Raw genomic sequence first — 20,944 nt, 5'->3', positions numbered from 1 at the left:
CGCTTTTGAACTGTAGTGTTGGAGAAGACCTTCGAGAGTCCTTTGAACTCCAAGGAGATCCAACCAGTCAATCCTAAAGGAAATCAGTCCTGAATATTCAATCGAAGGACTCATGCTGAAGCTGAAGCTCCAATACTTTCACCACCTGATGTGAAGAACTGACTCGTTAGAAATGGCTCTGATGCTGGGAAAGATTGAGGACTGGAGGAGAAGGGAACAACAGAGGATGAGATGGTTGGGTGGCATCACAGACTCGATGGACATGTGTTTGAGCAAGCTTTGGGAGTTGGTGATGGACAGGGAAGTCTGGTATACTACAGTCCATTGGGTTGCAAAGAGTCGGGAAGAACTGAGAGACTGAACTGAAGATCCTGGCATCCAGTCCCCTCACTTTATGGCAAATAGAAGGGGGCAAAGTAGAAGCAGTGACAGATTTTCTTTATGAGTACCAAAATCATTGTGGATGATGACTGCAGCCATGAAATTAAAAGACACTTGCTCTTTGGAATAAAAGCTATGACCAGTCTAGACAGTGTATCAAAAAGCAGAGACATCCCTTTGCTGTCAAAGGTCCATATAGTGAAAGCTGAGGTTTTACCAGTAGTCATGTGAGAGTTGGACAATAAAGAAGGCTGAACACTGAAGAACTGATGCTTTCACATGGTGGTGCTGGAAAAGACTCTGGAGAGTCCCCTGGACTGCAGGAAGTACAAACCAGTCAAACCTAAAGGAAATCAACCCTGAATATTCATTGAAGGACTGATGCTGAAGCTGAATATCCAATACTTTGACCACCTGATGCAAAGAGCTGACTCACTGGAAAGATCCTGATGCTGGGAAAGATTGAAGACAAAAGGAGAAGAAGGCAGCAGAGGATGAGATGGTTAGATAGCATCACCAACTCAATGGACATGAATTTTAGCAAACTCTGGGAGATAGTGAAGGACAGGGAAGCATGGTGTCCTGATGTCATGGGGTCACAAAGAGTTGGACTAGACTTAGTGACTAAACAACATAATTTCTAAAATACGTGTGCTTTCTTAGAGAAAATGTTGCAATATGGCACCAAATGTATTTATTAATAGTCCTGAATCTTTAGTTTCTCTGCAAAATGAGGTCTACATTCACTAATTAATGTGGACAAGGCTCTGTGATGTGCAGTAAGTGTACAATCCCATAAGACTGAATTTTCTGACAAGCTGTCTACCACGGGAGCCCCCACTATGTTCTCAAGGCTCCCAAACAGCACAATGGAGTTTTTCAATTTGAGCTATTCAACAGTTGCTACTCTAGAATCAACTTTGTGACCCCTTGAAGATACATGACCAGTTGAGGGATAAGGCTCAGGCAGCAAACATGAATTTCCAGCTGCTTACTCCACAGGAAATGAAGCCCCAGTGCAGGCACAGAGAATGAGAGGATCAGACTCACCTTTGAGAAGGAATGCAGCGGCCACTATGGTGAGAAGCATGAGGACCTGTCTGGAACCTACTGCAATATTTCTGTCTGGGGGTGCTTCAGTCTGAAGAAGGCCTTGGTTGGAGGAGGCCCAAGTCTTAGAGCTTCCTCGACCTACTTGAACACAAGCTCCCTCCTGTTGCTGGGCCTTCACACATGCTGTGCCCTGAACTACTTGCTAAAAATCAACCCTTCCATAAAACCAAGACGTATGATTATATGTCTTTAACAGAGGAGAGGAGGGAGAGCAGCTCAGGCCTTGGTTGTTTCAACACAGGACCAGCAGGGCTTCCTGCAGAGTGTGGAGTAACAGCCTAAAAATAACTCCAAGCGATGTGGCCTGAGCAACTGGAAAGCCTGGAGGTGCCACCAAATGAGATGGGGTAGCTGTGTGTAACAGTTTGGGAGGAAATATTGTGGACTTCAGACATGTTGTGTTTGAGATTTCTCAGACACCCAAGTGAAAACTGTTCAGGAGAGACGATCTGGGCTGAAAATACTTATTTGAGAGACATCAGCATAGATATGGGATTTTAAAGCCATGAACCAGAGTTGATGCTCAGGGAGTGTCCTTGGCTTAGGGACTAGGGCCTGGGGCCTTGTGCAAAAGGTGGAGGTGGAAGAGGCACCATCACACACATAGAATAGCTGAATGACTGTTCACTTTCACAATCTATGGTACATCTCAGGAAAAGCACTTACAAGGAAAGGGAAAATCAAAAGAGAACTAAAAATTGAAGCCAGGGAACTCTTTCAAGGAATTTTGTGACAAAAAATAAAAGGAAGGGGGAGTTTGGAAGTAGGGTTAAGAGAAAGATGATAAAAATAACAGCATGCTTGTATGATCTGGAGATCAATGAGTGGAAGAATTGATTTGGGCAAGGAAAAAATGCATGGAGCAATAGAGGGACAGAATTCACTGTCCAATTAGGGGATTCTACTTTGACATGATTGGGGATAGCACATCTTCAAGAGCAAATGGATAAGGGACTCAAACATGACCATTTGGAAGTGCTAAGGTGCCTCTGGAAAGCAAGAGGTCATGAAAGCAAGACCAGCCCAGGAGGCCAATACTCTCCAGCTATCTGCAATTGCCAACTATGAGGAAGAACCCACATCAGAGGATAGCTATTTTTTAAATCTTCTCCAGTGCCGGGCCAGCCGGAAGACTTCAGCGAGCAACACGACGCGTTCCTTTAGGCTAAGAAATAAAGACACAGAACAGATGGGGTCGAGAGGATCGCTGCAGTCAGCGATGATTCTTTATTTCTCAAGGTTACATTTATACTAAATCAAAAAGAGAATCTTAAGAAGAGAAAATATTTTTCCATAAACATCACTTTGAGATAACAATCACCAGAACTCTCTGATAACGTCAAGGGATAAGAAGGGCATCCCGTTTATCTTAAGGGTGGTCCTGAAAGGCTTATCCATCTGTGTCATGTGTGCATTCAAGGCTTGCTAATGTTCTGTTAAGATTTAACTTGGATAATAAATTCCAGAGAGGGGTGGCGGAGCAGAGAGCTATGTCTGCGAACAGACCCTTGAGGATCAAGGTAGCTCCCAGAGCCAGCCTTTTGGTTCAGGCCGCTCCCCGCACTCCAGTATTTACATAATCCCATCATTTATCTTCCCCATCTTAGAGCATTCAGGGGTTTCCTAACCAAAGTTGAAACTCTAAAAGCTGCCCAAAAAAGACTTCCCAAGCTAGCCACACCCTTCCTTCTATCCCAATCCTAAAAAAACTCCAAGCCAAAACTTGTCCTTGCTAATCTTTGCAAGATCAAGTTTCTAACACATACAAGAATACTATCAAACCTGCAAAAGTCTGAAGCAAATATTAGACTTCTCCTTTACATTTTACAAATATTTTAACTTTACAAACCACAGACATTGATGAACAAAATTATTCACAGAGATACACATTCCCCTATTCCCATTTCCTTGATTTTATGTAACACCCATCTAACGGATAAGGCAATCCCAAAGAATACTCAAACTACCGCACAATTGAACTCATCTCACAGGCTAGAAAAGTAATGCTCAAAATTCTCCAAGCCAAGCTTTAGCAATATGTGAACTGTGGACTTTCAGATGTTCAACCTGGTTTTGGAAAAGGCTGAGAAACCAGAGATCAAATTGCCAACATCCACTGGATCATTGAAAAAGTAAGAGAATTCCAGAAAAACATCTATTTCTGCTTTATTGACTATGCCAGGGTCTTTGACTGTGTGGATCACAATAAACTGTGGAAAATTCTGAAAGAGATGGGAATACGAGACCAACTGACCTGCCTCTTGAGAAACCTGTATGCAGATCAGGAAGCAACAGTTAGAACTGGACATGGATATGGAACAACAGACTGGTTCCAAATAGGAAAAGGAGTATGTCAAGGCTGTATAATGTCACCCTGCTTATTTAACTTATATGCAGAGTACATCATGAGAAATGCTGGGCTGGAAGAAGCACAAGCTGGAATCAAGATTGCTAGGAGAAATATCAATAACCTCAGATATGCAGATGACACCACCATTATGGCAGAAAGTGAAGAGGAACTAAAAAGCCTCTTGATGAAAGCAAAAGAGGAGAGTGGAAAAGTTGGCTTAAAGCTCAACATTCAGAAAACGAAGATCGTGGCATCTGGTCCCATCACTTCATGGGAAATAGATGGGGAGACAGTGGAAACAGTGGCTGACTTTATTTTGGGGGCTCCAAAATCACTGAAGATGGTGATTGCAGCTGTGAAATTAAAAGACACTTACTCCTTGAAAGGAAAGTTATGACCAACCTAGATAGCATATTAAAAAGCAGAGACATTACCTTGTCAACAAAGGTCCATCTAGTCAAGGGTATGGTTTTTTCCAGTGCTAATGTATGGATGTGAGCGTTGGACGGTGAAGAAAGCTGAGCACCGAAGAATTGATGCTTTTAAACTGTGGTGTTGGAGAAGACTTTTGAGAGTCCCTTGGAGTGCAAGGATATCCAACCAGTCCATCCTAAAGGAGATCCGTCCTGGGTGTTCATTGAAAGGACTGATGTTGAAGTTGAAACTCCAATACTTTGGCCACCTGATGAGAAGAGTTAACTCATTAGAAAAGACCCTGATGCTACGAGGGACTGGGGCAGGAGGAAAAGGGGACGTCAGAGGATGAGATGGCTGGATGGCATCACTGACTGATGGACGTGAGTTTGAATAAACTCCGGGAGTTGGTGACAGACATGGAGGCCTGGCGTGCTGCGATTCACAAGGTCGCAAAGAGTCAGACAGGACTGAGTGACTGAACTGAACAGATAAGGAGAGACTCAGCAAAGGGATGTATTGACTCTAACTCACACAGCTTCTGTTTGTTTGTTTGTTCCCCTTGCCTGCCTTGTGGGATTTTAGTTTCCCAATCACAGAGCCAATCCACACCCCCGCAGTGGAAGCTCTGAGTCCTGCCACTGAACCCTCATGGAATTTCCCACACAGCTTTCAAGTGAGCCTCAATGAGTATTCCTTCCTCCAAAGGTACCACACACTTCTGCTCAGGTTTCTTTTCCTCTCTCTTTCCCTCACTGATGTTGCCCAGGAAAAGCTTAAACAATTCCAATGTGTAAGTCCATGATTCTATTTAAATGAGGATTCCTCTCTCAAGAGATACAAATCCATTTTATATGAACTACCCAATTTCTATTGGTTCATTCATCATTGTATGAAGATTCCATATTTTACTGAGAAAGTTCAAGCAGCAAAGTTCCAGTTTTCTCTTCAGCGTAAGACAGGATTGTACTTACAGCTGGATGTAAGTACATCCATCGATGTACTTGGATTCGATCTGTGATTGGGAAATCCCACAAGCCATGCAGGGGGACCAAAAAAACAAACAAAAGCTGTGTGACTCAGTCAATACACCCCTTTGCTGAGCTGAAGAGAAGTACAGTACTTTCCAGAGGGTTGTACTTACAGGTGAGTTAGGAGGTAGCTTTCCAGCTTCTCTGGTGGTCTGTCAATGATTCTGTCTTTTTTCTCCTTATGGATAAAGATGGAATTCTAGTTAGTCCTTATCTCTTTCCCACACCTTTCCAGAGAATGTTGGGAAGTATCTTTAGAAGTTAAACTTCTCTAGTCTGCCAATCTTTTTGCTGGATTTGATCCAGTCACTAAATAGATTAACGGGAGATTTTAGTGAGCTGGAATAGAATTTGCTCTCTGGACAGGGAGGCCTGGCGTGCTGTGATTCATGGGGTTGCAAAGAGTTGGACATGACTGAGCGACTGTACTGATGCTGCTTTTATTTTTTAATTGAGGTAGAGTGGATGTACAATATTATATAAGTTACAGGTGTATAACGTAGTGATTCACAATTTTTAAAGGTTATGCTCCATTTACAGCTATTACAAAGTATTGGCTGTTGTACAATATATCCTTGTAGCTTATTTCATACCTAGTGGTTAATACCTTTTAACCCCCTACCGTCATTTCCTCTCCCCCATTCCTCTCCCACTGGTAATCACTAGTTTGTTCTCTATATTTGAGAGTCTGTTTCCTCTTCAATTATATTGACTAGTCTGTTTATCTTTTAGATTCCACATGTAAGTTATTTCAGTAATACAGTATTTGTCTTTCTCTACTTGTTTCACTAAGCATAATACCCTCCAAACCCACCCAAGCTGTTGCAAATGGCAACACTGTGTGGGTATATATACACACTGTAACTTCTTTATCCATTCATGTTTATGGACAATTAGGTTGCTTTCATATCTTGGCAACTGTAAACAAGGCTGCTATGAATATTGGGGTGATATATCTTTTTGAATTATTGCTTTTGGGGGGGGATATATAACCAGGAGTGGAATTGCTGGGTCATACCATAGTCCCATTTTTAGTTTTCTTATAAACCTCCATACTGTTTTCCACTAATGATGTACTAATTTACATTCCCACCAACAGTATACAAGGGTTCTCTTCTCTCCATATCCTTGCCAACATTTGTTTTTGTGTTCTTTTTTATGAAAGCCATTCTGACAGGTGTGAGGTGATACCTCATTGTGGTTTTGACATTTTGATTTACACTTCCCTGAAGAATAATAATGTCAAACATGTGCCTCTTGGCCATCTGCATGACCCCTTTGGAAAAATGCCTACTCAGGTCTTCTGTCCATCTTCTAACATGGTTGTTTTTTTTTTTTTTTGATGTTGAGTTGTATGAACTGTTTATATATTTTGGATATTAGCCCTTTATTAGTCATATCATTTGCAAATAATTTCTACCTTTCATTATGTAGCCTTTTTGTTTTGTGATGGTTTCCTTTGCTGTGCAAAACCTTTTAAGTTTAATTACTCCCCATTTACTTTTGTTTTTGATTCTCTTGCTTTAAAAGGAGATGAAAGAAAACATAGCTATTTTTTTTTAATGCACAGGTTTTCTAATTCAGCATGTATTCTTTTGCTTGCTGACTGCAACATGGGAAGACCCAACCTCCAGACACTCTGGTCATAGCATCCTGCTGCCAACCAGGCCATTGGGTGTGACCTGAGACCTCAACACTCCCAGCTGCCTGAGAAACATTAGCAGGAGTCCATTGTTCCCCCAAAACATGAGCAATGGCCCCCAGATGGTCCCTTGCTCCAAGGGGTCAGCATGCTGTTGGGAGCCAGACTGAAGCCCCTGAAAGGTTGGTGGCGGGTCAGGGAGTGGGGAAGAGGGTGGCCATGACTGCTCCTGGGACCTCTACAGCTGAGAGCTCAGCCTGAGGCAGGGTGTGGGGGATGCAGGGCATGGTGAGGGGGAATAAATGAGAAAAACATACACTCATGACCAGGAGCGCCAGGAGTGCCAGGCCCCAATAGCTCCCAGAGGCACAGCCCTGAGGACATAACAGGAAGTCATTTGGGCCCTGGGTGGAGCCATCATGCCACCCCTCCATAGGATGGACCCAGGGCCTCTCTCTGGGTGAGGTCAATGTGTCACTCCAACCTCAGCCATGGACAGCATGTGGCGAATCAAGAATTTGGGGGTTCTGGGTGTGTAGCAGTGAGCATAGGGGTGCTGAAACATAGCAGGTGGGTGGTGATAGCCCAGACAGACTTTAGCTCATCATGACTGAGCCCTGGGCATTCAGTCTCCCCACCTGGGCCACCAGTCAGGCCCCTGACCTTAGACTCTGCCCAGGAAGCCAGGCTCAGCTGAACCCTCCCAGGCCCTGGGCCTAGTCCTGGCCTTGGCAACCTGGTCTCTCCCTCCCAGAGGGTCCAGCCTCACCTCCAGGGTCTTAGCAGTCACCTTATTGGCCCAAGAAGGCCCCTGGTCACACCTGGGTTTCCCAACCCCATGGCAAGCAATTCTGGGCATAGAGGGTGCTTCAGGCATCGTCTCATCCACACCAATTAGGAACTGGGACCCTGGCCAGCACCAGGAGGGGGTTAGTGCCAAGGGGACCAGGACTGGACTCGTGGCCCCCAGCACAGGGCCCCTGGCACAGTTGGGACCAGGCCTCTTCTACACATCTCCCAGCTCTGGCTGCTTGATAGGGGCCAGCCCCAAATTCACTCAAGGCCCCCTGGCCAGATGGTCATAGGCCCCTGACTCAGCTACTCAGGGGTACAGTGCCTACTACTTGCTCCAGCTTGCTCCAAAGCAGCTGCCACCAGGTCTGCTTATCTTTCTCCAGGGCTGTGTCGGGGTCTCATCCTCATACTTGGTGATGTAAGAGTAGATCTCATGCAGGACACTCATGCTATTGAATTGACTCTGGTCCAACGTGAGATAGGCACTGTTATCCAGGTAGCTGATGGCAGGCCATCCTGGTGATGCTGGCATAGTAAATCTCCACCTAGCTCTTGCAGCTAAGGATGTCCTTGGTGTAGAGCAGCCTCTGGGAGGGCAAGTCCTTGCCCAGCTTGTGTTCAGATGTGGAGCAGGAGTCCATGAAGGCCTAGGCCAGCACTGACGGGCAGGCGTCAGTGCTGCTGCTCTTGTAGATGTTGAATAGCACCTGTCGGTTCTTGATCATGTTCAACCGGAAGCACAGGAGCAGGCAGTTTTTCTTCCAGGTGTGATGCATATCTGCATCAGGTATCTCATGCCGAGCGCTCTGCTCGTCCAGGAAATCAAGCATATATTTGATGGCCAGCAGCAGGGCTGAGCCCCAGTGCATGCTGAAGATGGTTGGGAAGAGGGCATCCATGCACTTCTGTAGCATGCCCTTGATGGCCAGAGGCCACATGAGGAAGAACTTGAAGAACGTCTTGCTGCCTCAGTTGCCACTGAGTGGTTCCAGGTGGTCATGGTTCTTGACAAGGAACACTGCTACTTTTTATATCAAAGAGTGCTCTGCCCATGTTTTACTCTGGGAGTTCAATGGTTTCTGGTATGTTTATGTCTTTAACCCATTTTATATTTTTATGTGATATTAAAGATGTTCTAATTTCATTCTTCTACCTGTGCCTGTACAGTTTTCCCAGCACCACTTTTTGAAGGCTGTCTTTTCTCCATTGTCTATTCTTGCCTCTTTTCTCATTGATTAATTGACCAAAAGTATATGATTCTGAATTCTCCATCCTCTTCCATTGATCTGTGTGTCTACTGAGCCAATAGCATGTTTTGATCACCATAGCTTTGTAATATAGTATGAAGTTGGGGAGCATGATTTCTCCAACTCTGTTGTCTTTCTCAATATTGTTTTGGCCTTTTGGGGTCTTTTGTATTTCCACATAAATTTTAAAATTGTTCCTAGTACTTTGAAAGACACCACTGGTATTTTGGTAGGGATTGTATTGAATCTATGAATTGCCTTGGGTAATTTTAAAATATTATAGTTAAATATTAAAATATTATTATTGATAATTTATTAAATAAATTTTATGACATATTTATATATTATATTTATATATAAATATAATATATATTGTTAAATATTTATATATTTATATGAATTTTATATACATATTAAATATTATAATTAACATGTAACAATATTAATTATTTTAACAATCATTTTAACAATATTTATTCTTCCAATCGAAGAACAGGTTATAACTTTCCATCTGCATTATCTTCAGTAGTTTTCCAAGTACAGGTCTTTCACCTCCTTAGGCAGTTTTATTCTAGGAATTTTATTCTTTTTGAGGTAGGCTGTTTTTAAAAGATTCAGTACAGGTCTTGATTTAGGGTCAGACTTTAGGCCTGAGAAGTCATATGAACTTTGAGACTGTTTATACAAGAAGGGACTTAACTACGTGGGGCCAAACCTCCTGATTTGTATGTGAATAAACTGAGGACAAGAGAGAAATAGAGGAAAGCGCTCATAGAAGTCGCTAGGGACCAATGCAGAAGTGAAAGCCAGGTTCACCCACCCCTACTCCACTGTTTCTCTTCCTCAACAAACATTCTTTCACCAATATTTTCCGTTGTTGTTTGCACCACTCAGCTTGTGGAATCTTAATTCCCCAACCAGAGATAATTATCCACAGCCTCTGCAATCAAAGTTCAGAGTCCTAACCAGTGAACTGCCAGGGAATTCCCATTTATTTCACCAAATACTCATCAAGCATCCCATACTAAGCAATGGAACATTTTAAGTAGATAAAGCAAACCCACGATCTCCACCCTCATAAGGTTAGGAAAACAAGCCACCACTTTCAGTATAAATGAAGTCATCATAGGAAACAAGCTTATGGTTACCAAAGGGGAAGGTTGGAGATAAAGTAGGAGTATACAGTTAACAGATACACACTACTATACCTATACATAAAATAGACAAGCAACAAAGATTTACTGTATAGCATAGGAAACTGGTGACTCAGATGGTAAAGAATTCGCCTGCAAGCAAGAGAGCCAGGTTAGATCCCTGGGTTGGGAAGATTCCCTGGAGAAGGGAATGGCTACCCACTCCCAGTATTCTTCCCATGGACAGAAAAGCCTGGCAGGCCACAGTCCATGGAGCTGCAAAGAGTTAGACATGACTGAGTGACTTACATTTCACATTACAGGGAACTATATTCATTATCTTGCAATAAACTATATTGGAAAATAATCTGAAATACATCCACACACACACATGTGAATCATGTTGCTATAAACCTGAAACTAATATAATACAGCAAATCAACTGTACTTCAATTTAAAATAAAGGAGTCAAGTTACACTTTGCCCCAATACAATTTATATACCTCTCTCACATATTAATACCATGTCCATTGATGTTCCAGGTTTTGAAGTTGTGAGTGAGAGGATGTCAGAAAATGGAATGTGAGCTAAGTGAGCTCCTGCTCACACAGCTAGAGGGCATTGCCTAGTGTAAAACAAAACATCTCCCCAAATTATGAGATGATGGGTCCTTTTTCGTCCTCCCTAAAACCAAAACAATCTTTTCTACTTAAAAACACTGACATCAGTGATTTGTTTGGGGATGAAAACTTTCACTTTTAGCTATGTGCCTTGCTGCATTATCACATGATTGTAAGTCATTTCCTCTGCATCCATTTTAGGGAAGATGGGTGGGTCAAAAAAAAAACAAACAAACATATGATAGCACTGAGCTGTCATCAGATAAGGTTAAGGGAATTTTCGGAAGGACTCAGTACTCTTCCAAACCAAGCCCACTGCAAGACTTGGACACCAGTTGAACTCCTGTGCTAGTAGAAGTTATTCAAAATGTATGCTGAGCTTTGTCAAAAGTTTTGTCAAGGCACACTGCATTTTTAGTGAACATTGGGACTTCCCACACTGACAACAGAACCGTCTGTTTGTTAACTAGCTATGTTCGAAAGAATGTCAACATTTTAAAATTTCAAAACTTCAAACGTCAAAAATAAAAAATGAATTATTTTGAGTGAAAGGAACACTATTGAAATAAATTGCTTTCAAAAATGACTGCCTTGAGAAAAAAAATACATTTAGTAATATACTGAATGGTGTATTTCTTTAAAAATATACTATTGTTCTATTGTCATGATACTTCAAATACAATCACATCCTTCGACACAACAATTCCATGTCCAGAATCATAAATATTAGAAGTGTACAAATGCACATAGGTTTTTGTATATCTGAAATGGGGGAAAAAAAAAAACTAAACATCTATGTGTGGGGAAGTGATTTAATAGATTCAGCACATTTTTTCTATTTAATACTACATAGCTGTCTAAGTAAAGGCTGTTGTCCCATTCTCACAGGGAATGATGAGCTTCTGTAAGTAGTGGAAAAAATTAGGTTACCGTGTGTGTGTATGAGTGAAAGAGAGAGAGAGAAAATAAGAGAATAGCCCAGAACTTTCCTAAATCTAGAGCCACTAGCCACATGTGCCTGTTGAGCACTTAAAAAGTGACTAGTCAGAATGGAGATGTCCTCTAAGTGGAAAATACTCACTGAACTGTGAAGACTTAAAATGAAGGAAAAAAACAAAACAACAACAATAAGAAAACAAAAACTCTGCATTTCTACTGGACAGTGCTGACCTAGGACTGTTCCTGGGGAGTGGGACTGGGGAAAAATTTTGATGGAGAGGACAGGGAATAGGGATTTCCACCTTTAATTATTTTTCAGAAAGCATTTAACTTAAAATTTTAAAAATCAGAGTAGGAATCCAAGCAAAATTTATTCTTTAGTTAATATTATGTGTCAGTCTTAATTTCTTAGTTTTGACAAATGGTACCACGGTTATTTAAGCTGTTAACCAAAAAAAAAAAAAAAAATCTGTTGAATACAGGAACTCTGTACTATCATTGCAATTTTTCTGCAAATCTCAAATTATTTCAAAATAAAATCCAAAAAAAAAACAACAAGGGATACAAGCACTTTAACAAGATGTATCTTCTGCTTAGAGATTCTTACTTGGAGTCTCAAAGTACTTACTGTAAAGTAACTCACCTACCCACAGTTCCTTGTAAACACATTTCCTTGAAACAAGGCAGCTAGGATTACAAAATATCATATTTCTTAGCTCCCACCTGAAATTTCATCAATTCAGAAAACTCCTTTCTCCCTTGGTGATTAGAAGCTGTCTGGCTGCTGCTTAGGTACCAGGAATTGTTGCTGCAGTAGGAGGCTTGCTCAGAGAACAGGAATGGTGCCACCTCTCCAAGGACTTCACCGAGGCCTGGGCAGCTAGAAGTTTTCAAAGCCCCTTCACTTGCTCCTTGCTGCCTCATCGGCTCCTTGCTTCAGCCCTCAGACTAAACCAACTCTAAGGTCAAGAGACTTTTGCGAAGATCTCATCATAAACTTTGAGATAAAAAGAAATGAATCAAAAATCAATATTATTAGCATAACAACCTTCACTTATATTTATACAGGTGTTACTTTTTACTTAAGGATTTCCAGAACAAGAACTAAACTCACCATGCAAATGAGTAGGAATGGCAGGTAAAACTGGATAACAAAATTTAAAACAGATTTGATATAGTTCTCATTCCAATCCCAAAGAAAGGCAATGCCAAAGAAAGCTCAAACTACCGCACAATTGCACTCATCTCACACGCTAGTAAAGTCATGCTCAAAGTTCTTCAAGCCAGGCTTCAGCAATATGTGAACTGTGAACTTCCAGATGTTCAAGCTGGTTTTAGAAAAGGCAAAGGAACCAGAGATCAAATTGCCAACATCCACTGGATCATCGCAAGAGAGTTCCAGAAAAACATCTCTTTCTGCTTTATTGACTATGCCAAAGGCTTTGACTCTGTGGATGACAATAAACTGTGGAAAATTCTGAGAGAGATGGAAATACCAGACCACCTGACCTACCTCTTGAGAAACCTAGAAGTAGGTCAGGAAGCAACAGTTTAGAACTGGACATGGAACAATAGACTGGTTCCAATAGGAAAAGGAGTACCTCAAGGCTGTATATTGTCACCCTGCTTATTTAACTTATATGCAGAGTACATCATGAGTAACGCTAGGCTGGAAGAAGCACAAGCTGGAATCAAGATTGCTGGGAGAAATATCAATAACCTCAGATATGCAGATGACACCACCCTTATGGCAGAAAGTGAAGAACTAAAGAGCCTCTTGATGAAAGTGAAAGAGGAGACTGAAAAAGTTGGCTTAAAGCTCAACATTCAGAAAACTAAATTCATGGCATCTAGTCCCACCACTTCATGGGAAATAGATGGGAAGACAGTGGAAATAGTGGCTGATTTTATTTTTTTGGAGCTCCAAAATCACTGCAGATGGTGATTGCAGCCATGAAATTAAAAGATGCTTACTCCTTGGAAGGAAAGTTATGACCAACCTAGATAGCATATTAAAAAGCAGAGACAATACTTTGCCAACAAAGGTCCATCTAGTCAAGGCTATGGTTTCCCCAGTGGTCATGTACAGATGTGAGAGTTGGACTGTGAAGAAAGCTGAGCGCCAAAGAATTGATGCTTTTGAACTGTCTTGCTGGAGAAGACTCTTGAGAGTCCCTTGGACTGCAAGGATATCCGACCAGTCCATCCTAAAGATCAGTCCTGGGTGCTCATTGGAAGGACTGATGCTAAAGCTGAAACTCCAATACTTTGGCCATCTCATGCGAAGACTTGACTCATTGGAAAAGACCCTGATGCTAGGACCAATTGGGGGCAGGAGGAGCAGGAACGACAGAAGATAAGATGGTTGGATGGCATCACCAACTCGACAGACATGGGTTTGAGTAAACTCGGAGTGGGTGATGGACAGGAAGGCCTGGCGTGCTGTGATTCATGGGGTCGCAAAGAGTCGGACACGACTGAGCGACTGAACTGAACTGAACTGATAGATATATGGTTATTTCAGAACTGGCCAAAAGAAGATAAATTTAAACACTGCATTGCAGTGTAAAATACTTTTATTTTACATGAGGTAGGTTTACAAGGCATGAAATGTGGAAATTACAAAGGACAACATGTCAGATTGTCATGAGGCATGTTAAGTATAGACTATAAAGCTCTAACAAAATATTTTCCAAAGGTGGCCCACCCACAAAAGAAGTATATTAAAAATAATGTGGGTATTTAAACAGACATTCTACCACCACAACCACACCTGCATGTCTTAAATAATTTTTTTAAACATCACTACTTTCTCTGGGAAAAGAGGTACACCATAAGCAGAAGGAGCTTGACTAAGAATTACGGAAAAAAAAAAAAGAAAAACTGCTACTATGTAAATGAATGACCTTTATAATTATAGGCAATACAACTGAAAAAAAGATATAGAGGATCTAGAATCTTGAAAGTCACATTTCTGACTCATTCTCTACCGCACAGCTTTTCCACTGAAAACTGCTTAAAATCTGAGCTCCCCTTAAGCTTGAGAACACTCCAAAAAAGTGTCCCAGCTCCCTCTCCCCTTTTCCCCTCTTTCCAGCTGAGTTCCAGAAAAGAATGATGAAAATATTTAAAATTACAGATCTAGGGCATTTCTACTTACCTCTGGAAAGACTTTCTCAGTATAAATCTGGAGACAAAATTAATTTGTATTCAGTTAAAAAAAAATTCAAACTTAAGTGAAAATTAAATTTAAATGGAAATAAGCATAGGGGGATGTTCCCAAATAAATGAATGACAAAACCACTTGGAATTACTGCCTTGGGAATTCTAACACTAAAAGTGATACCCAGATAAAGCATGGCAATATCTTAAATTTTCAGTCTGAAAAGATCAGGGAACCTCTTCAGGCCCTGTGGGTGTCTATGGCAGAGATCTGGGAGAAAAATTTCAAAGCCACTTCTAAGAGAAAAACCACACATTCAATCTTTTTATGTTGTTTTTAATTAAGTTACCACTTGTCATCACCCAGACCCTTTGGGGGTTCCATGATAGCTTGTTATCTTTCTGCCATCTTTCTAATTACAAATTACTGATACACAGTTGATCCTACCCTGAAAACCGGGGACCCAATCCCTGCTGGAACCACTCTTGACACATCTAGAGTGATGCTACACACTACTGCTGACTGTGACCCTGAACTTATCCAAAGTCTTCATTTCTTTCTATGAGGAGGAGGGTGGACAGGAAAACACTGCGATCATACTTAAATCAAATTTTTTATTACAAAAATTGGAGAAAATTATTCAAACAGTTATAGAAGCACACAAAAGGAAAAAGTGAAACTCTTGACTATTTGCCCCTGTGGAATAACCATATTAACTTTGGAATTACTTCTGGAATATTTTACAGTAAAAGAAAAAAATAGAACTAACTATACTATTCTAGAACCTTTTTCTTTTTATTAGCAACATATATTTCTCCTTTGACAAGTAACACAAGCTCTGTGAAACTAGGGATTTTGTCTATTTCCTTCACTGCTATATTTATAGGAACTAAAACACTGTCTGGCACAAAGTAGGTGCCAAAACATGTTCACTGCATGAATGAATGAAATCCTCCTTCCTATCAGATCAGTCACAAGTTTCATGGGGTCAGGGATGTGTCTATTTGGTCTCTGTGATCCCAGCACCAGAGAACCTGGCACAAGGTAAGCACTTAGTATCTGTTGAACTAGCAAAACAACTCAATGATGAAGCCACCTAATTTTTTTTTAACTGTTCCAGTGTGTTGACAATAGCACAATAATCAGCTATTCCCCAATTCATGGAAAAAGTCTCTCACAAACACTGTTGCAATAGTTGTTCTTATATATACATCCTTGTTTAAAGACGTTTTTAGGATAAGAATTACTTTTGAAAAAAAAAAAACAAACCTTTTGTGGGACAATCATTGACCTGGTTTAAATGTATTCTGAAACCTCTTCCATCTAGAATTTCATAAATTAAAAACACTTAAGATTAATTTTTCAGCTTGTTTAAAAGCCACTGACTGAAACTCTGCAAAATGATCTCCCTTTCAAATCTCCAGTAGAAAACCAATGCTTCCCAATCCTGTATAGATGCAGCCTGGACACTGTAACAAACAGGCTGCCTGCATCCCTGGTGATCAACATCTCTTGCATGCAACACAGTAGCAGTTTAGTCATCACCCGGAGACGGCCATTTTCAGGCAGGTCTCTATTGTTGATTCACCCAACAGAAAGGAGAAAGACAGGAGAGGAACAGACTTCCAGGGCCTGAGCTGGAAGAAGATGCTGAGAAACTAAGAGCTGGACAAGACCAGAAACAGGAGCTTAAGAGTATTTTTGAGTTCCCCAACAAGTGAAGGTACAGAGGTCTATCTGAACTCTCCAATGGAAAAGTTTTTCCGGAAATTTACCTTTCTGCTTATTTAATTTTTTCACTCCAAAGATATTGGGTAAATCTCTATTATGTGTCAGAGTTGTACCATAACTGGGAAGGAAAAAAGCAGGCAAGATGGACCTACTATCCAACATCCTGGCACTGAAGCTTAAGGACCATTGTCGAAGCACGAAGGGATCCAACTGACAAATAAAGACGGCTAGAGACCTTTACCTACTTTCCACCAGGAAACAGAATTTCTGTCCCAGTCACTGCTTCTTCTTTTATGAAAAACACTGCTCCATTTCTCTCCATGAATGGAGAAGTCGGTCAGAGATCTTTCCCTTTGAGTACACCCCAAGCAAAACTGGTCAACACACACTGATCGTACTTCCCTTTTCTCCAGGAGCATCTGCCACACCACAGGCCTTGCTGGGCCATCTTCTTAACTGAGGCCAAGAAGAACTGTGCTTTGGCACTTACTGTTGCAGAGTCAACATTCAAGAAGTATAAAACGTGAGGCTTTTAGGGAATCAAGACGATCTAGTCCTACTCCAGTAGTTTCCTAACCCGTTCTGTGGATCACAGAGCTCTTTGAGAATCAGTGACCCCTTTAGACTTCCCGTATGGAAAAAGACACACATACATCTCAGCACGTAATTTCCCCTGTATTTTCAGGAGTTTCATGGACACACAATGTAATCTAGAATTCCAGAGATCCCATATTAAGAATTCTTACTCTCTGTAAAAGCCCCCTTGAGCGCTAATGTCCCAGTTAGCAGTCTCTGAGTTGGGGGGATGGAACACAGAGGCAATGTAGTGCCTGTGTATTACCACACAGGTCCCAGCTCAATCCTCGAGTGAGCTAGTTATCTTTAAAATATGGAAAAACACTGCTCGGTGGCCAAGGACAGAATTTCTAAAATCGGTCAGCTGAGCCATCTCATGTTTTCAAAGAAGACAACACCAAGCCCCAAAATGAAGTGGCTGAGTCTGGTGGCATTGAAAGGTGACAGCGGCCCAGAGGCTGTTAGGATTGCTGCCCACTCTTGACGGAGCAGTAATACTCGTATGGATCCTCCACTTCATATACGTTTTCCTCAATGATATAGATGTTTTCCTCTGGGTGAATCACCTCTGCTGCTGCATTTGCCAACCCTGAAGGAGAAAGGTTGGCCAAAGTGATGAGGCTGTGGAAATAAAGTATTGTAGTTGAGTTAAGCATTTTCTGGACAACATGTAATAGAATTGAGAGAATGGGTTTTGCTGAAGAGTTAGCAACCAAGGCAGTATACGATCCTTGATCAGGTCCTGACTAGGAAGGGAAAACATAAAATAGCAATGACATAGTCTAGGGAATATTGTGTACAAATTCAAATTAGTCTGAAATTTCTTAGGTATAAAAGTGGAATTGTGTTACCTTAGAGAATATACTTATTCTGAGAGAATATACTTATATTTATTTACAGACTAAAGTGTTTATGTGAAGTGTCAAGATGTCTGAAACACCTGGTTCAGAAAAAAACATAATTGTATACGTAAAGAGAGAAACAAAGTAAATGTGACAAAATATCAAATAACATGCTCAAATTGCTTTGTTATTTCAATTATTATGTGGGTTTAAACAATTCCAAAAAGTAAAAGGAAAGTGTTATGGATCCAGTGAGACTTGAGTTTGAATTCTACCTCTGTTGCTTACCATCCATATGATCTAGGCTAAGTCAGATTTGCCTTTTCCATCTATTCATTCAAGAACTATTTAGTCTGTTACACACTGAGCCCATGCATCAAGAGATACAACAGTGAACAAAACACAAAAAGCTCCTGGAGGCTGAATATCAGTAAACTTAGGTGTTAGGGTCCTCATCTATACAATGGGAATAAGTACTCTTCTCTCACAGGGCTGCTGTAAGGAACATTTATCCATTCAATCCTCAAATATTTATGAAGTGTGTACTAAGAATCAGGTGTGCACTAGGGGATACAGTTGTTAATGTAGCTGATAAGTTCCTAATTTTCTATGGAGTTTACATTTTAGGTAGAAATACAACACTAACCCAATAGTTTCATAAAGAATGAACTAGTAGTACATGTAAATGTAAATATTACCTATGATATTACACCATTTCAGGTTTCAGCTCTAATAAATACTGGTTAGAGATCATATAAAGCCACTGATGATTAAATGTTCTATTTGGTCTTATTTGACTTTTTTACTGCAGACTATTTTGTCTTCATAACTACACCATTTAGTTTGTGAATGCTAAGTCACTTCAGTCGTATCCAACTCTTTATGATCCTAGGCACTGTAGCCTTCCAGGCTCCTCTGTCCATGGGATTCTCCAGGCAAGAGTGGGTTGCCATGCCCTCTTCCAGGGGATCATCCCGACCCATGGAGCGAACCTGCATCTCTTGTGTTTCCTGCACTGGCAGGCAGGTTCTTCACCACTAGCACCACCTAGACGTAGTCTAAAATTACTAGTGGTTCAGATAGTGTTCAGTGGACAGAATTTTTTTTTCTTAATAATATTTCATTCTGCCCATGTACCAAATGTCACAGAAACCCAGTAAAAGCTATATAAGCTTTGTGTATGTGTAGTGTAGTGTAGTTACGAATGGAGACTAATTCTGCAATATTATAGACAAGCAGTTTCCAACTCTGTTTGTATATTACAATTACCTAGAAAGTGTTTAAAACAATAAGGGTTCCCTGGTGGCTCAGATAGTAAAGAACCCGCCTGCAATGCAAGAGACCCAAGTTTGATCCCTGAGTGGGGAAGATCCCCTGGAGAAGGGAATGGCCACCCACTCCAGTATTCATTCCTGGAGAATTCCATGGACAGAGGAGCCTGGTGGGCTACAGTTCATGGGATCAGAAACAGTCGGACAGAACACAACTAACTTTCACTTTTTTACTATGATGAGACCTCATCCCCAAAGATTCTGATTCATTTGCTCTGGGGTAGACAAATATGTTTAAGTGCCCTAGGTGATTCTAATAGGCAATCAGAGTTAAGAAGAACCAGGCTGGGTTATAAAAAGCTCTAAGAGTAGATTCTGAGCTTCTTGTTCACTTCTGGAAACAATGGCCACCTAGAACCTGGGTGTAGTAGGTGCTCAATCAGCTGAAGGGTCATCCAAGATTCCCACCTTCTCCTTCCCTACACATTATTCTTACCTGGAATTTTGTATCTTCTCTTTTCTATCAGAATACCCTAAGCAGAAAGGCAAAGAAAAGTCAATTTAAAATGCTCTAATAAAATAAATGAGATAAAAAACAAAACGGGCTAACTGGAGGCAGATTGTTTAGGGAAATCTGGTCTACCAGTTAAGATTGAATTACATCAAACCACTGATATGTGTCTTGGTTTATTACATAAACTGTGGTAGAAAGTAATAAAGATGTGTTTTCATATTTAACAAATGTAGGGAGTGCCTCGTACATACCTGGTAGTATGCTAAGCACGAGGGACACAAAAAATGAATTATGAGCCCTGACATCATTAAGCTTGTCTTCCAGTGGGGAGGCATTTAAGAAAAAAAAGTAAATAGAAAACATAATTTCAAACTGTGATGTGACAGAAAGAAAAGTACTGCAGCAAAATGGATTAACCTAGAGATTATCATACTGAGTGAAATAAGACAGAGAAAGGCAGATATTGTATCATTTATATGTGAAAACTAAAAACTTACAAATAGGTTTATTTACAAAACAGAAAAGACTCACAGACACAGAAGACAAACTTATGGTTGCCAAAGGGAAAAGGGGAGGAGAGATAAATTAGGAGTATGGAATGAACAGATACATACCACTAAGACGACCTTTAAGCTCAGTTCTGAAAGAAGAGAATGAGTCAGCCAAATGAAGAACCAGGGTGAGCATCTGGATTGAGTAAAGCCCTGGTAAAGATGGTGATAAGTGGCTGAAACTGAAAGCATGACTGGAATAAAAGAGTGGCACAAGATGAGGTCTGAAATGGAGGCTGGGCGAGATACTACAGAACCCTAGAAGTCATAATCAGGAGCTTGGGTTTAATCCTAAGACATAAGAAATAACTGAAGGCCAGAAATGTGATATAACTGGGTGTCAAGAAAATCACTTTGGTTGCTATGTGGAGAATGAACTAAAAGGAGGTGTGATAAAAAGATCAGTCAGTCATAGTCATGAACTGCCTCAGAGTAAGGCAGTGACAGAGAGGCACAGAATCATGAATGAATTTTAGATATATTTTGGGAAAAGTGCAAGAAGTGAATGTGGATTGTGTATAGTTGGGACAGTGTGTTAGGAGTGAAGAAGAGAATTCAAGGATGGCTTCTAGCTGAGGCAACCAGCTGGATGGTAGTGAAACACTATGATGAAGACCCAGCGAGGGGGGGT

General features: G+C 40.9%; 1 protein-coding gene across 3 annotated transcripts in view; it reads right to left on the bottom strand.

The window, feature by feature from the left end:
- The window catches only part of LOC122439637 (hepatitis A virus cellular receptor 2-like), a 126,230-nt gene that overhangs the window by 92,707 nt on the left and 12,579 nt on the right, over positions 1 to 20,944 (bottom strand). Inside the window, exons 6-7 of one of the 3 annotated variants that reach the window (XM_043464860.1) lie at positions 19,745 to 19,781; positions 17,216 to 17,756 (exon numbers count right to left, since the gene is read on the bottom strand). The exons of 1 other annotated variant lie outside the window; for it this stretch is intronic. In XM_043464860.1, the coding sequence (XP_043320795.1) occupies positions 17,597 to 17,756; positions 19,745 to 19,781 (197 nt within the window). In that variant the 3' untranslated portion in view covers positions 17,216 to 17,596. Of the gene's footprint in view, positions 1 to 17,215; positions 17,757 to 19,744; positions 19,782 to 20,944 lie in introns of those variants that run through there. One more of the 3 variants, XM_043464862.1, reaches the window with a different exon arrangement.

This window comes from Cervus canadensis, chromosome 4 (assembly GCF_019320065.1).
Source record: "Cervus canadensis isolate Bull #8, Minnesota chromosome 4, ASM1932006v1, whole genome shotgun sequence".
NCBI lineage: Eukaryota > Metazoa > Chordata > Mammalia > Artiodactyla > Cervidae > Cervus > Cervus canadensis.
Note: the sequence above shows the minus strand (reverse complement) of the source record. Positions and strands in the feature narration are given on the sequence as shown.